Source organism: Schistocerca piceifrons, chromosome 1 (assembly GCF_021461385.2).
Source record: "Schistocerca piceifrons isolate TAMUIC-IGC-003096 chromosome 1, iqSchPice1.1, whole genome shotgun sequence".
NCBI lineage: Eukaryota > Metazoa > Arthropoda > Insecta > Orthoptera > Acrididae > Schistocerca > Schistocerca piceifrons.
The window spans coordinates 749255772-749273187 of record NC_060138.1 but is presented as its reverse complement, the minus strand read 5'-3'; the positions used below and the strand labels follow the sequence as shown (position 1 = coordinate 749273187).

At 38.4% G+C, this 17416-nt stretch overlaps 1 protein-coding gene across 1 annotated transcript in view; it reads left to right on the top strand.

Annotated features, from left to right (window-relative positions):
* Positions 1-2145: 2145 nt before the first annotated feature.
* LOC124711971 (2-aminoadipate transaminase) overlaps positions 2146-17416 on the top strand; it is a 67816-nt gene continuing 52545 nt past the window's right edge. Inside the window, exons 1-2 of the mRNA XM_047242257.1 lie at positions 2146-2672; positions 16317-16432. Of these exons, the coding sequence (XP_047098213.1) occupies positions 2424-2672; positions 16317-16432 (365 nt within the window). The 5' untranslated portion in view covers positions 2146-2423. The remainder of the gene's footprint in view (positions 2673-16316; positions 16433-17416) is intronic.

The window sequence follows — 17416 nt, the reverse complement described above, 5'->3', positions numbered from 1 at the left end:
GCACTTCTCGTCTTTGTCGAAATTATCTAAATTAGTTACAGTCCTCTCACGAGTGCGATATTTCCCTGGCGATCTGAAAAGTGGGCTTCCACAGGTCTCCGTAGATAACTTTCCTTCATTGGCAATCCGCTGAACGGTTCTCAAGCTAACGCCTGTCGCTTCTGCAGTGCGTTCCTGAGATCTGGCGACATCCGTGATAGGTCCACCGTTTTCTGCTTCGCGCTTGAAAAAAGCATGAATCCGGTAAATTATGTCCCTCGCCTGTTTATGGAGAGTTTGTCGCTTACCACCATTATCAGCCATGACAACTTGCAAAAAATGCGATAAAAATTCACCAAAGAATAACTACAATCACATTTAACACTCGCACTCGCCAAGACATTCCCAGCAGACCGTTCAGAAAACTACTGAACACTCATTGGCTGTCAGCGGATGCGTGACGTCAGGTGCGTAGAACCGCAGTCGTTCATGGTTCCAACTATACAGAGTGTTCATTTTAATTGGAGACATTGAAATATCCGCAAATCTACACATCGGATCAAACAAATTTATAACTAAATTTTTTTTGTCTCAGAGGGGGCCATCCAATGATACCAAATTCGACGAATTTGTAGTCAAATTTGTTATAATTGGATGTCCCCTTCCGGGAGGAACTAATTTTCATTAGGATTTCTTTTGGCTCTGTGTGTCGTTTTCAAGAGATTTTTTTTTAAAAATGGCTCTGAGCACTATGGGACTTAACATCTGTGGTCATCAGTCCCCTAGAACTTAGAACTACCCAAACCTAACTAACCTAAGGACATCACACACATCCATGCCCGAGGCAGGACTCGAACCTGCGACCGTAGCAGTCGCGCGGTTCCGGACTGCGCGCCTAGAACCGCTAGACCACCGCGGCCGGCTTCAAGAGATTTCAATGTCCCCATAAAATGAACACCCTTTATAACATAAACAGTGTTTATAAATTGGGAAATATTCTATCTTTAGCAACTGTAACAAAACTTTCTTTATACCAGAGTCATTTCGCTTTTTTCTAAAACGTTCTGATTAAAACGAAGTTGGCGAAGTACACAAAACTGAATTTTGGACGTAATAAAACATAAAACTAAAATATATTGCCAGTGAGGCACAGTGCGCAAACATTTTGTTTTTGTCACAATGGACAGCAAATACTTGCCAAAACATAGATCAGTCGACGAAACCATTGAATATGATGTTGCCAAAGCAGCGAAGCAAAGAATTCCGTCAGACAATCAAATAGCTCGGCAACGTACGAGCCGAAATTCTGCTCTAAATAATACTTTTAATATTGCCGCAAAAGAATATATCTCAATATGAATAGTAAAACAGCGACTGCGGAAGAGGCGATATACAAACAAAACGGATAACATGAATATTGTATGTGTGCCTTTTCGTTGTTTTTAATTGCTGTGAAAAGAAATATTGGAGGAGAAAATTACAAAAACTGAAAACTTATTATGATTATAATGAAGCACAGGAAATTTCAAAACATTACATTCAAACGAATAAAATTCATTAAGTAAGACACTTCGCTATTGTTTTTAAATAAATAAATAAAATACTTAGTATGCAACAAGCCTTGAACTGAGAATCTTCCGATTAACAGCCCAACACCTTAACCATTACGCCAACGCAGCTACTCATTACTGCCATCTCCTGGAGCACTCTAAACGTTTGCAAAATACCGACAAACACTGTTGGGATGACTCTGAATTACTCACGTTGCGTCGAAGTACAATAGGAAATAAACAATTACCGCTGTTCTTTATTGCGAAAAAGCGGTTCGTGAGACTGATACAAACACCTTTCCTTGCTATCGCCTGAATTAGGAGGCTTATTGTTTGTTTGGTTTAATTAATTAATAGAATATGAAGCAATTGGTGTAAAGAATGCTTTTTCCAAACTTTCTATAAAAGAAAGTCTGCTATCAAGACATTGCTTTTGTTCAATTACTTTATTTATGACTGAACGTTTCTAAAATTGAAGACACTCGTCCGTGCTCTGCACTGCAGTCGAGATCTGGCAACGTCGTTCTCTGTTCATTGGCTGACTGTGATTTGTGACGTCAAATCCTGACTTGTATCAATTTCTAACGTATGAAAAAACCGGACCTTGAAAAAACCTGTAGTGCTGTGTGCGCAATCAGTTGTCACGCGAACGGCTGTGAGCTGACAGACAGAAAAGAGTTGGACCTGCCAGTACAATACAGTATCTCTTCTTTTTTTCCCCTCGCAAGCAATGCGTTCGATATGGAATGTGAAGCCGAATTAACACAAGTACAGTGAAACTGAACGAGAAAAACCCCCTTTCGTAAAGGATCACAGTTTGTGATTGTATACCAGCCTTGTGCGTCCGGGAGTTGTACAGTGATAACACGTAATAGGTGTCACGGGGTAGATAACATGCTTTTAATGAACATGCGGCGCGTTAACGTCGCAGGATGCACTAATCTGTTAAGGAAGCTCGTTCAGCTGAGAACCATGATGGACAGCACGAAAGCAAGCGACGATCCGCATCTCTTGCATCTGTTCGATGGAGGGCCTGTTAATGTTTATTCTAAGGATCACGATAATTTGTCCGTTGGTGCTCCAGGCCCAGATCTCCTGAGGCTTTGTGTGGAAATCATGCAAAACGCGACACTACACAGAATGGTAAGACTTCTTGCAGCGAATGGTCTTTGTGCGGAAGATTTTTGTTTCACAGTTTTTTGTATTTATTTCTGTGTACATGGCAAAACGTAGCACTAGGTATGGCACCTTTTGCTGCCATTTGTTTGCTTGTTATTAAGGGTAAGGCAATACATATAAGAAAACTGTTGTCTCTTCAAGTGAAACAATGACAATAAGCATGACAACAGTCAGCTTGTAGGAGCAATTTCTAATACTTCAATCTGCTATGCCATTTTACCTAGTACTACTTTCAGATGTTCCGCATCAGTAACAGAGGTGCTTTTTTTTTTTTTTTTTTTTTTTTCATGGAGAAATAAAACAGCAAAAATATCAGTCAGGCTAACATTAAATTTTCGACTTTACCGATTTCAAGAAACGAGCGTACTGTGTGTACTAGCAAAGAAACGTGTACTGGTAATGTAAACGGCCAAATTAGTCTCATGCCAAATAATATAACGAGGAGTCCAGGTGAGATGGCGGGTCTAGTGCAGCAGGGGATACAACCCGTCGGCTTTGGACAAGGACGTCACAAGCCGCCAGAGAGCAGTTTACCATTTTCGCTTTTGCTGTTATGTTTCAGTTTAGTTTTTTTACTGATTGCTTAATAAAGTGGATCTGTTTATTCTATCTCGTGAGATTCTTTTTAAAAAAGTCAAAAAACACTTATCAGCCACTGAAGGGAGCTACAACACTAAGAAGAATCGCTTCTCGATTGGCCACTTGTGACGTCATTGTCCAAAGCCGACGGGTTGTATCCCCTGCTGCACTAGTCCCGAGATGGCTCATGATTAGTTCTTGGTTGATTGCATGTTTATGGCCAAGTTGCAAACATGTATCTTCAGCAGGTAGACACAAGATATTTGTGTTGTATCATTAGGCCTACTGATCAATATAACTCGCATTACTGCTAATAGTCTGCTGAGAACCCATTGAAGCATTATTATGAAATGAAAACATTTGCCACTTTGTTGCAGAAGAGGCTAAAAAGGTTCCTTGAGCCCACCAACAAATTGCAGCTGATGATATTGGGGTTTGGGGGGGGGGGGGCTAAGTTCCATAATTGACTAATAAATACATTAGCATTGTCTACATAATATATAGCATGTAGAATTATAATATATTTGCATTTGACAATGTAATTTTCCCTATTTAATCTAAAATCCACTCTGTTTGTTATCTCGGTGTTCACTGTTCGCCTGCTGTATGCTGACGTAATTCGAACATTCTTGTGTATTTCATCTGCTGACTGTGCCAAAAATCCCATGTCACCACCAAACACAGTTTCCCCACTGTAATAATGCCACATTGTATTTACCATGGTTGTAGATGAGCATAATGTGCACCAGCTCGTGGGAGATAAGATCTCCATTATATAATACTTTCGCAGCTTATTCTGTTGTGGCAACTACTGTTTCCAAAGTTTTGTAATTTCTGAATTCATGACTAATGAACTGTACTGAGTAATTTCTTCATTGTGAATTTTGGTACTGTGCGCTAATACCAGGATACTGAAGTCTGTTAACACTGTTAGTGCAGCCCAATTGTGGTGACAAGTAGCACTTGGTTCATTAGTTGTGGGATTTGGAATGTGAAAACCATTAAGAAATACAAACAGTTTGAATAGCCAAAATCATCACAAGCTGTATACACTACCCTTCACTAAGCCACAGAATGGACGCTTATGCACCGTAGCAGTTTTGCGCCCTAAAACCATAATAAAAAATAATAAAGCTGTATACACGCAACTCCACACCACTTTACCACAGAGCCATGGGGAAGCATGGTTGTTATACTGCATATCATACAGCTCGAGACAGAAAACTTCATAAGGAAACAGCAGCTGGTTTGTTCCAGCACATTTGTGGGAATTACAGCACACTGTTGAGTATCTACCATGCCCCTGCTGACATGCTAGTGTTGCTGTGTCCAGGCGGGCAGTGCATGGCATCTCTTTGACAGCAGCTTGATCTGACCTGCTATCATAGTAGCTATGCTGCAATAATAAAGTAATCTTATTTAATTGTCTATATAAGGGAAGATTGCTCACAGACTCATTAGAATATTTGTTTCTAATATAATAGAGGGAAACATTCCACGTGGGAAAAATATATCTAAAAACAAAGATGATGTGACTTACCAAACGAAAGCGCTGGCAGGTCGATAGACACACAAACAAACACAAACATACACACAAAATTCAAGCTTTTGCAACAAACTGTTGCCTCATCAGGAAAGAGGGCAGGAGAGGGAAAGACGAAAGGATGTGGGTTTTAAGGGAGAGGGTAAGGAGTCATTCCAATCCCGGGAGCGGAAAGACTTACCGTAGGGGGAAAAGAGGATTGTTTAATGCTTATTGTAACAAGGAAAAATATCAAGCAGCTTGTGTCTGAATTTCACAGCAGCAAGATTGTGGCCTATCAGGATTGCAGTTTATCATTCTGCAATATTACTGTTTGTGCCGGTCAGTATCTCATGACTCCCATGTAAGTATGAAATTCAAGGGGTTAAAAAGGGCCACACACAACAATGTGTGGGAATGTGCAGTCACACTACATACATAGATGTTTATCAAATCAGCTGTCAGGGATCTTATGACAGTGACTTGCCAATAGGATATGGTATTGTTTACAACAAAGGAAGTATTCACACAGACAATGTGATGTACTTGGAGTGCCAAGGGCTGTCAACACTGCAGTGATTGTTATGGCTTCCCTTGATGCAGCAGACACACCTGAGTGGTGCATTCACCAACAACATTGGACTCAGTCACAGAAGTATATCATCTTTTCAGCCAAATCTTGATTCCACATACAGCATCACAATGGACATAATCTGTGTGCAGGCTGTGAGGAGACTTAAACTTTCCGATTGTGTTCATAATTGTTGTATTCACCCAGCACTCTGCGTGATTATATTTGGTGCCATTTGACACACAACACAATCACCTGTGGTTCACATAGCTGGCAATTTGGACAGCAGCTGTTAATACAAGATTGTATGTTACCTATGCTGACATGACTTGCAGTAATATAGAAGGCATTCAAGTATTGCCTCCAGATGTCTTGAAAACGTTTGTTGTCACTTCTCAACTGCTATGATCAGTGAACTCTGCCATTGAGTTGAAGCAGTATGGAATGACTTGCTTCTGTCATCCAAGATCAGTTTGACTCAATGCTCAGCTGTGATAGAGCCACTGTTGCTGCCAGGGATGGCAGCTCTGTCCAATAAATTTCACTACTTCCCCCTCCCTCCCCCCCCCCCCCCCCCCACCGCCACACACATACACACACCATATACAAATTTAATCTTGTGTTCTCCCTACTATATCATGTATGCACAGTGAGTAAAATTTTACCATTTGCTGTCTTTCTCGGCATTGTAATTTTAGTGGTAGCATACTACTACTAGTACTACTGTGTCTTGAAAAATTTTGATATTGGGGTTCATAATACTTCAGTTAAATTACTGAAATATTCTTCTGCAATCAGTGTAATGTTGTCACTTAGGTTATTCTAATACTACTGAGTGATGTGGTACATACTGAAGTCATTAGACAAGGATTTGAGAGGAATGCAGTTTTCGAAATACTGCTGTGAGCCCTGTAGTTGATATGCTGAGTGGCAGATTGCTCCCTGAAACTTAGTTCTTAATAAAAGCTAAGTGCTCAGTGGATCTGACTGATGCAATTAGGGGAAAAGGAAGTCAGTGGCACTGAATTACAAGTACAGGTAGTCCCATAATTTACTGTTAACTAACTTCTTGAAAGGGATTTACTAATTACAAATCAAAATCTTGGTCCAGATTAATCTTGGTGTGCACAAATTTATAAAGGACAGTAAAAGATTAAGATTAAAAATTAGATATGAAACAAGGTTATAATAAGCAGTGATACAGTTGGCAAAGATAATTTAATATGGAAACTGGCTTCATGGTATGTTTAAGACCATACAGCATTTATACAGAATGAAACCAGTGATTGCCTGGTCATGCTGGAGAAATAACATAAAATTATATGGGTCATTCCATGTCAGTTCAACCAATTTGAGAAAATGTTCCAGCTGATAGTCTCAGATTTGGCTGAAATTTAGCACACCAATGCTACCAATTGTGGAACACTCGTGTACAAAATTTTAAGTTCCCCTGCCAATTAGTTCCAGAATTATGGCTTGTGAAAGAAGGTGGCGTGACCCGGAAATTACAACCTGCATCTGGTAATCTATCTTCAGACCTAACTTCAGGTCTTAATGACTTTGGAACTATTCCAAACAGTCCAGTGAAATTTTTACAACCCAGTAACATCCACTTAGAGAACACACTCTAGGAATCAAAACACTAACACCATATTTCTGAGGGAAAATAAAAAATTCCAAAATGTGATTAAAAAATGTAATATGTTAAAAGGTACATATTGTAGGTGCCCTCTGTGCCAAATTATAATTCACTCAAAAAAGGTATAATTTTGCAAATACGCTTCTCGGGTTTGCCGCCGCCTTGTAGCAGGCGCGCCTTGTAGCAGTGACAGCAGCAGCTACCACCACCTGATGATGTCGAGCAGTTGCATCGAGGAAATATTGTACGATTTACACAATACGATCCGGCGGCAAACCCGAGAAGCGTATTTGCAACAGATCCGTCGGGAAAGCATGAAAAGTCAGGTATAATTTTGTTTGTGGTAAGCTGAATGTGGCGTAAACACACACAGAACTCATCTTGCCCATATCAGTCACACAGACAGAGTTACAAAAATTTGAAAAATTACCTGAAAGACATGGGTTTTCTAAGTGTGGTAGCACAAAAGGGACAAGTGATATCCAAGCCAAATTTCAAACACTGCATAAGTAGACCATAATATATTATTTGCAAAATTTCAGCATGTTATTGCAAGGCATTTGTGTACAATAAAAGTTGACAGAGATGTATTTTGTTATGTTTCTTTTAACACGATTTAGCAAGTAATAGTGATTATGCAGACAGCTTGTTTCAGATAAAGCTGCAGCAATTGTTGGGAACCATTAGGCAACAGAAAGCTAAACAGTGGTAGTTTTCAGGGACAGAATGTGTCATTGTTTGGCAGGAACAATAAAGGAAACAAGCAACAATTACAGGTTACTCATGTTTTTAAGATTCTAGTTCAGACTGGTCAGTACTGTTGTGGAAAGTCAGTATGAAGGCAGAAGAGTGTACTAGTGGTGCTTTTGTTCAAACAAGTTGCAGTATTGGTAGAGCACAAGCATCTGAATGTCATAAAACAACATATGGAACAACATGTGGCATTCGCTTTGTACTGTATGATCTGGATGAATCGGACCAAGATTTGTTGCTATGGAGATCCGGGATACACCCTGTGGGCACAAGAAGTACAGTTCGAGGAAACTTAAGTGTTTGTTATCATCATATGAAAGTGTTTCTGGATAAGTATTCTTTCCTACAAAGAAGTTGTTTTGATCCATTTCGGATTCATAAGAAGACAGTGAAGTATAGCCTCAGAGAAATTGATATAAAATCAGTATTGAAAGTGAATCAGTGCATGGGACTTAACATGAAACCAGGACAAAAGTTATGTTCCAGGTGTGTTACACTGCTAAAAAATGAAGAATATTCTGATAATTTACATGACAGTGACAAAGAGTAACAGCCACCTACAACCACAGCGGATGAGCAATTAAACACTTCAGTGACTGGTTTTGGTTTGTCTCCCATGAAGACACACAAAGTTGGGAAAAGAGACAGGCCCAGCTATGGTAGAAGAAAACTACAAGAAGCTCAAATGGAATTAAAACACAAAATAGCCTACACACCAATGGTGGATGAGGAAGAACTATCTGCTCCAAAGGAACAGAAATCATACCAGAAATGCTCTGATTTGGACAAAATTTTGCATGATTTGAAAGAAAAATGTGCCATATCCACACGCCAGAAAAAAGTAGCTATTCTTACCCTTGCACCTTCCAGCTGGTATATTGACTATACTGCAAAGGAATTCAATGTTTCTACATATATGGTAAAGCAAGCTAGGAAAATGAAAGCAACCCAAGGAGTGCTTCCACAACTTCAGCAGGCTCAGGGTAAGCAATTGAGTTCAGAAATAAAGGTGCTAGTATATTTTAACTAAAGTTCAGTCTTGATCACAACACTTATGTCTCAATAACATAGGTGACTGAGGAGAGCTCCGCCTTCCATCCTCCAAGGAAGCCATGGGTCTGAAGATGGTTATATAAATATAACCGAAACCAGTCACCTATGTTATTGAGACATAAGTGTTGTGATCAAGACTGAACTTTAGTTAAAATATAATACTCTATTGATCACTGTTTCCAAAAAAGTTTACCAAAATTGTACAAAGGTGCTAGTGTCAGAGTTTTATGAAAATAATGACTACAGCCGAATAATGCCTGGAAAAAAAGACTATGTAATGGTGCAAATGGGAAATGTACATGTACAGATGCAAAAAAGACTTTTGCTATGAAACATATCAGAACTATATGTAGAATTCAAGGAAATATTAAGCTGATGTTTGCTGCTATAAAGAATTGTGGTCTGGATTACAAAGGTGCAATGAAGCTGCTAGTGTGCGACATCAGTTCCTACCAGTGCATAATACACAGTTGTGAAAAGTGTCCTGGTAAGGCAAATCTTGCAGAACACATGACTAACAAACTGTATGGCGAACTCCTTATGGATGACGATGAACTTGTTTCTTGCACAAATCTTGAAACAAAGCAAAGTACAGTGGAAGATTTTGTTGAAACGTGTTGTCAAAAAATGGACAAACTGACCATACACAGCTTCACAGCAACAGCACAATCGGCTTATCTCCAGTTTTGTAAGGATAATTTGAAACAAGATGAATTTATAGTAATACTAGACTTTTCTGAAAATTATGCATTTATAGTTCAAGACGCCATCCTAGGATATCATTGGGACAACAGTCAAGCAACTCTCCAGCCATTTGCGATTTACTATAGAGGTGAACCAGGTGATGTGTGTGTCATGAACCTGTGCGTTTTTAGTGACTATTTAATTCATGATGCCATTGCAGTTCATGCCCACATTTGCACTGTCATGGCATATGTGAAAAACAAGCTGCCTCACATACATTTTGCGTAATACTTCAGTAATGGGGCAACTAGTCAGTACAAAAACTGTAAAAATTTCAAAAATTGATGCATGCATTACCATGATTTTCAGATTCATGCAGAATGGAATTTTTTCGCAACAAGTCATGGTAAAAATGTGTGTGATGGTATTGGTGCTAATATTAAAAACATGGCATCACGAGCTAGTCTGCAGCACCGTACAGTCTAACACCTCTTCAATTATTTACCTGGGTACAGAAAACTATCTCTGGTATACAATCATTCTTTGTTTCAAAAGATGAGGTGAAATCAGCTGAAGAGTTGCTAAAAAGCAGATTAGAACACGTTAAAACTGTTGCAGGCACAAGGAGCCATCATCACTTCTCTCCAGCAGACTCTGACAATGTGCAGATGAGCAAGACTGTCCGATTATAAATATAGGTTCATGCACAACATGTGTCTTCACAGTGTGTCTGACTCAGGATTCAGAAGCAAAAGCAGCAACATATGGCCAGGTTGCTATGTTATTGCTGTTTATGATGACAAATGGTACTTAGGATGTGTTGCAGAGTGCTGTGAAGCAGAAGGTGATGTATTTTGTGAACTTCATGGCACCAGCAAGATCATTTCATTGGCCACGTTTGGCAGACAGGTGTTGGATTCCTTTTGAACATATTCTTATGACAGTTCCAGTTCCTACCACAGTGTCAGGAAGACAGTACAATTTTCCACTCAATGTACAGACTACAGTAGCTGAAGTGTGGGAGAACTTCTGTTCAAAGCACAGTCAACTGGTTTTTAGCAGTTAAGGCGCAGTAAACATTAATGATAGGTTGTGTTAATCTGTCTATATGTTGTTGCTTAGTGATTAAACAGTTGTGGGAGAGGATAAGAGGAGGCAAAACAGTTTACGATATGTTTTTACAAAATTTTGTTGTGGAACAATGGCCACATCACCAAATACATCTCTCAACTTCCATTGTACACAAATGTCTTGCAATAACATGCTGAAATTTTGAGATATATATCATTATGGTCTACTTATGCAGTGTGTGAAATTTGTCTTGGATACCACTTGTCCCTTTTGTGCCACCACACTTCAAAAATCCATGTTTTTCAGGTAATTTTTCAAATTTTTGTATTTTCATGTTCATGTAACTCAGTTTTTGTGAGTTATATGGGCATGATGAGTTCTGTGTGTGTTTAGGCCACTTTAAGCTTACCACAAAAAAAAAAAAAAATTATACCCTTTTTGAGTGAATTATATTTGGCATAGAGGGCACCTACAGTATGTACCTTTTAACATATTACATTTTTTAATCACATTTTGGAATTTTTTATTTTCCCTCAGAAATATGTTGTTGGTGTTTTGATTCATAGAGTGTGTTCTGTAAGTGGATGCTACTGGGTTGTAAAAATTTCACTGGACTGTGTGGATTAGTTCCAAAGTTATTAAGACCTGAAGTTGGATCTGAAGATAGATTGCCAGATGCAGGTTGCAATTTCCAGGTCACACCACCTTCTTTCACAGGTCATAATCTTGGACGTAATTGGCAGGGGAAACTAATACTTTGTACACGAGTGTTCCACACAAGGTAGAATTAGTGTACTGAATTTCAGTCAAATCTGAGACTGAGCTGAAGCCCCTGGTTGAACTGACATGGAATGACCCATATGCAGTTTGCCTGTTCACCTAGTCATGAAAAACTAATTTGAATTTACTGAAACATTAGTATATATTTAATTCCATGCCACCCTAAGTGGTCAGTGCTGCTAGATATTCTCGCTATTATGTGGATGTGTTTGATTGTTACTGATAGATTTCCACTCCAGTCTGCTTTACAAGTGAACTTCATCTCCCTACTTCTAAGTCTGCAATCCAAGAGCAAGTCTGCCGTCAGAGAAAATAGCTGTTACTCAAATGAGTTGTAAGAAAAAGCCTCTACTAGATTGAAATCTGCCACAAGAATGTTACAACAGTAATCAGGCCACAAGTCTCGTAAGCTTGCTTTGCTCAGAGTTTCCTTCGATAAACATCACTCACCCCTGAGCTTGAAATTCACTTGGTGCTATCCTATTGTGTAATTTTTAATATTGTTAACTTTACCCACTATGGATTGCGTAAAAATCGTCCTCCACTCATCCATTCTCCCACTTTAACCATTTGGAGAATCACAGGGAAGCAGGCTTACGTCAGAGGCTCATGTCTTCAGTTACCAATATGTGGTCTCCTCTCAAAAAATATTTCGAAAATCAGTCTGTGACCTCAGTTTCTTAGCTGTCGTTTTGAGGACTTTCAAGACATCACTGTCAGGACTATAGGACAGAAGAGTTTTCCCTCGTCCCACCTGTCTTCTGCAAACTTGCCAGCCAAAGTGCAATGCCCTATGTTGAAAGCACTCAGCCAGAAAGGACAGATTGTAAAATGTCCATTAAGTGGGAGACAAGTGGCCACAGGCTATCTTTTCAGTGTATTTACCGAGTCTGTGTGCAGTTCTCTGCGTTCCAAATTTCACAGTAGATGACTGCTGCATCTGCCTTCAGGACAGCATGTTTCCAGTTACCTGCCTTAGGAAGGACCAGGAGGTCCTCTACTCTCATCTGGTGTCCAGCCTTTTAAGTTGCCAACTAGGGTCCATGTGAGAACAGCGTGGCAGGGAGTGCTTGATACTGCCCGTCATTTTCCGTTAGCGTTGGCTGTTCAGGGCTTTGGCTTGCAAGTGAACATTCTACACATGCACAAATTCCCAATTGCTAGATAGAAAATAGATTAATACAGATGTAACAGTATTATGAAAAGGATAGATGCTACTCACCATATAGTGGAGATGCTGTCACAGGTAGGCACAACAAGAAGACTGTCAGAAAGTGAGCTTTTGGCCAACAAGGACTTTGTCAGAAATAAACGCACATGCAAATGCAAACGCAACTCACACACACACATAACTGCAGTCTCTGACTGCTGTGGTTTTTGTGTGTGTGTGTGTGTGTGTGTGTGAACATGCGTGCACATGAAAGGTTGTGTATGCGTGAGTGAGTGACTCAATATCTTCACTATACGGTGAGTAGCAACTATCCTTGTAATAATGCTGTTACATTCAATCCTGGGTTTTCCACTGTTGATTAATAAAGATGGCTTGATCTACACAATCACTGCCTTAATCCCCATCGTTTGAATCATAAATTATTAGTTGAGTGGCCTATAAGTGACTTAATTGGTGTCAGATGTGATTCACTTATGAGAAAAAGTGAAAAGAGATAAGTTGGAATGGTTTGGTGCTTTACAGGTTCAAATCCCCAACCAGCCATTTACTTGTAGGCTTCCCACTGGCACTTGACAGGGTCTGGTACAGACACTAGGCAGTTGAGTAGCATTTGCCTTCAGGTTAGTTTAATTCCTGTAAATACTCCAAACTGCATTTGTTTTATTCTTGACATTCTGAATTTTTGTGTATGATTTCTGCTTTTTTATAGCAAGATAAAGAATGATGTAGTGTTGTCTGTAGTGTACCTTTAGGGTTTGATTGCAGTTAGTCCTTTGTATTAAATAAAGGTTTCTCTTCTTGGTTCTAGATGCTTTGATCCCAAATAGTAGTAACTCTTTTTCTCAGATTCTGGTGTTAATTCTTCCTATCCTATTGAAAAAACTGCCTTCCTAGTGCTATTAAGCATATGCATATCTGTTGCCCTTGGTAAATTTCTTCCCATTGTCAAATGCTCTCAGAATAGTGTGACCAGTATTTCTTTATTTCTGAAAAGCATTTGGTTCAATACCACACCCACACTTATTGCCAAAAGTACAATCATATGAGGGTATCATGTGAAATTTGTGATTGGATTGAGGACTTTTTGTCAGGGAGGGCACAGCATGTTGTCTTAGATGCAGAGTCATGATCAGATGTAGAAGTAAGTTCGAGTGTGCCACAGGAAAGTGTATTGGGACCGTTGCTGGTCATATTGTATATTAATTACCTTGCAGACAATATTAATAGTAAAACTGGGCTTCTTGAAGATGATGAAGTTATCTATAATGAAGTACTATTTGAAAGAAGCTGCATAAATATTCAGTCAGATCCTGATAGTATTTCAACATGGTGCAGAGATTGGCAACTTTCTCTAAATGTTCAGAAATGTAAAACTGTGCACTTCACAAAACAAAACAAAAAAAGAACGTGGTATTCTATGACTATAATATCAATGAGTCACTGTTGGAATCAGCCAACTCATGCAAATACCTGGGCGTAAAACTTCATAGGGATATAAAATGGAATGATCACTTTGGCTCAGTTGTGGGTAAAGCAGGTGGTAGACTTTGGTTTATTGGTAGAATGCTGGGAAAATGCAAACAGTCTACAAAGGAAATTACTTACAAATCAGTTGTGTGATTTGCTCTAGAATATTACTCACGTGTGTGGGACCCGTATCAGATAGGACTAACAGGGCATATTGAACGTATACAGAGGACAGCATTAATGGTCACAGGTTTGTCTGATCTGAGAATGTCACAGATATACTAAAGGAACTAAATTGGAAGACTTTTCAAGGCAAACGTAAACTATCCTGAGAAAGTCTATTAACAAAGTTTCAGGAACAGGCTTTAAATGATGGCTCTAGGAATATACTACAGCCCCCTACATATTGGTCACATAGGCATCTTGAGGATAAGATTAGAATAATTATTGCATGTACAGATGCATTCAAACAATCATTCTTCCTGTGCTCCATATGCAAATGGAACAGGAAGAAACCCTAATAAATGGTAGAATGGAACGTACTCTCTGCTGTGCACCTCATAGTGGTTTGAAGAGTATAGATGTAGATGTAAACTAGATGTTGTGGAGTTACTGAAAATTTGAAAAGCTCCAAGTAAAGACAGTTTTACAGTAAAGTAACAAACTGAAGTATTTTAAGCAGAGTTGAAAGTAGAGTACAAACAAAAGTAATGCATATGTGATGCTATAAAGTAGTAGTATTCCTGGCTCTGAAAGCTTAAAGACAAGGGAACAATTTATTATGTGTATAAGAGAATAATGTTAACTTTTTCTTTTCAATTTGTTTATCATGGGTTTTTTATGGGCTTCCTTCCACAATTTACCTGAACATTGTTTTGTTTGTTCTTTTTTTTTTATTTGGTTTCTAGTGTGGCTTTGATTATAAAATCATTGACACGAAAGTCAAAGCCAAGTTATTAAAATAGTGTATTAACATTTCCTATTTTCTGTTTAATTGATTTCCTTTACTTTATGATTTATTTTAATTTTTATATGGTATCTCACATTTTTCAATGATTTTTCTCATTTTGACCTGAAATTCCAGTGAACTGATAATACACAGAGACAGAGCCAAAAATGTACTCTAAAACTGCTGCTAAATAAGTTTGTGCAGTGTGAATGCTTTTTGAAGGAGCAGTGTTGAAATCATCATCTAGCCATCCCCATGTAGATTTTCCATTATTTTACCTGCTTAAGCCTAGTGTCAGGGTGGTTCCTTTGAAGAGAACACGACCCATGTCGTGCCCCACCCTCATTTATTCTGTGTCTCTGTTACATCTCTAATAACCTTATCAACAGTGGGACTTTAATCCTTATTTTCCCTCCTTTCTGTCCTGTAATGATACTTTCTTAATGCTTGTGTGAGTTGATAGACTTTGTGTGTGTGTGTGTGTGTGTATGTGTGTGTGTGTGTGTAAATTATCTTGAGAGCCTTAATGTGGTGTGCTGCCTTAATCTTACTGCAGTCTTCTGAACCTTCATGTTATATGAAATGTACTGTCTGTGGTTTTCTGAAGAAAGGCTTAGTTGTAGACCAGTTAGTTGAAAAAAAAATCTTCAATTTTTCGTAAAGTTACAGAGAACAAATAGGTAAATACATAAAGTTACAGAGAACAAATAAGTAAATAGTGCTGTTCTCCACAGTTATTGAAGGATTCAGTAGATTTTTGTAAAACTTGCATGGCATCATTTGGACTTGCTAAAGAGATTAATTTTACTAGTTGATTCTGCAACCTGAGTTTTCTTACTGACACAAGATCTCACAGTGCATGTGGTTCAAAAGTTCCCTTTTTTCATGTACAGGTTGAGCATAAAATCTTCCTCTAATTATAAACTTTTCTGGGGTTGCAGTAAGGATAAAATATTTAGTTTGGCAGTTCCTGATGTACAGACTCCTAGAGCATGAATAAAAGATGCAGCAGAGGTGGTGATGGAAGAGATATTGGTAAAGTCATGAAGAGAAAGTGAGTATCTTTAGACATTCTGCAGACAACAGAGCACATGTGGAAGTGTATCCATAGAATCTTTGAATTAAGCTGCCGTCTGCAACAAAACACATAGCTTTCTCTTGCATAGCTCCTTATGGAAAAAAGTGGTCAGAGAAAAATCTTAGTGCTCACACTGGACATAGTCGTACTGTTCAGTGTTTATTGTTGCATACCACTAGTCTGTCAGCTCTTTCACACACTAGCCATCTTAAAATGTTTTTTTGGCAAGCATTATATATTGCTTTGAACATATTCTAGTTTTGTCACTTTCAGAACATTTTTGTGTTCCAGGAAAGTGAGAAAGAAAATCCGTATCTTTTCCAATATGGTATTCCTTGTGGACTCTGGGAATTTAGAGAAGATCTTTCTCATTTTCTATCAGAACTTTATGGTGGAAATGTGAACAGGTATTTGATATTAATTGTATTTTAACAATTAAAAGTAAAAAAGCAAATAAAAGAAAAAAATAAGAGACTGGATGTTGATCTGAATGCAACATTCAGTATTATCTTGTCTTTATGGCATGTGGGATAGTATGTTAGAACAATACAACATATAATTTTACATATGTTTAAAAGGTGACAATTAGGTTTTTAATAATTTATATTTAAAAATGCAGAGTAATAAAGCTCCAAAAGCATTATGACCATTTTATACAAAACAGTAAAATTACTGAGATATATAATATCAATACTCATTGATCTGAAACAGGAAAGTGAATAGAATCAACACAAAATACAAGGGTTTGTTTATTGAGAAGTAAGTACAGGTATGGCTGAAAATGTCTCATGCCAACATTGCCACCATTATTCTGTTTTGGGAGTGTATTTCTTAAGTTGTTACCTGTAGGCTTCTGCAAATTTTTAATTTCTTGTGATTTTTAATGTACACTAGTTTTCTTGTAGTATCTCAAACTGGTGTTCATTAGGCCCCCGTATTATGAGAAAATAAGCAATCAATATGTGTGGTTCAATATTGAATCATCTAGTGACCCTTAGAGGGTATATTGTATGAATGTATTGTAAGTTACTTCTTTCAAAGGCAAGCTAGATCTCGTAGGAGTTTCCTGCAGAGGCAAAAGTGGACATCTATTTTTGCAAAAATTATAAGAATCATATGTACCCTATACCTGCTGTGTCATCTCCATTCCATGATTTCTTTTGACCTTACGCTTATTTTGAATTTGCACCTTGAGATGGCACCATATCAAAATAATATTAGCAATTGCTAAATATGTATACAAATTGGATACACATTCCAGTCTCCTTCTCCCCTCTCCCTTTGTACAGCTCCTCCTCTTCCACTGTCCCTTTGCCCATCTCCTTCTCCCCCTCCCTCTCTCTTTATCAGCCTCCTCTCCCCCTCCTTCCAACCACCCTCTCCCTGTTCAT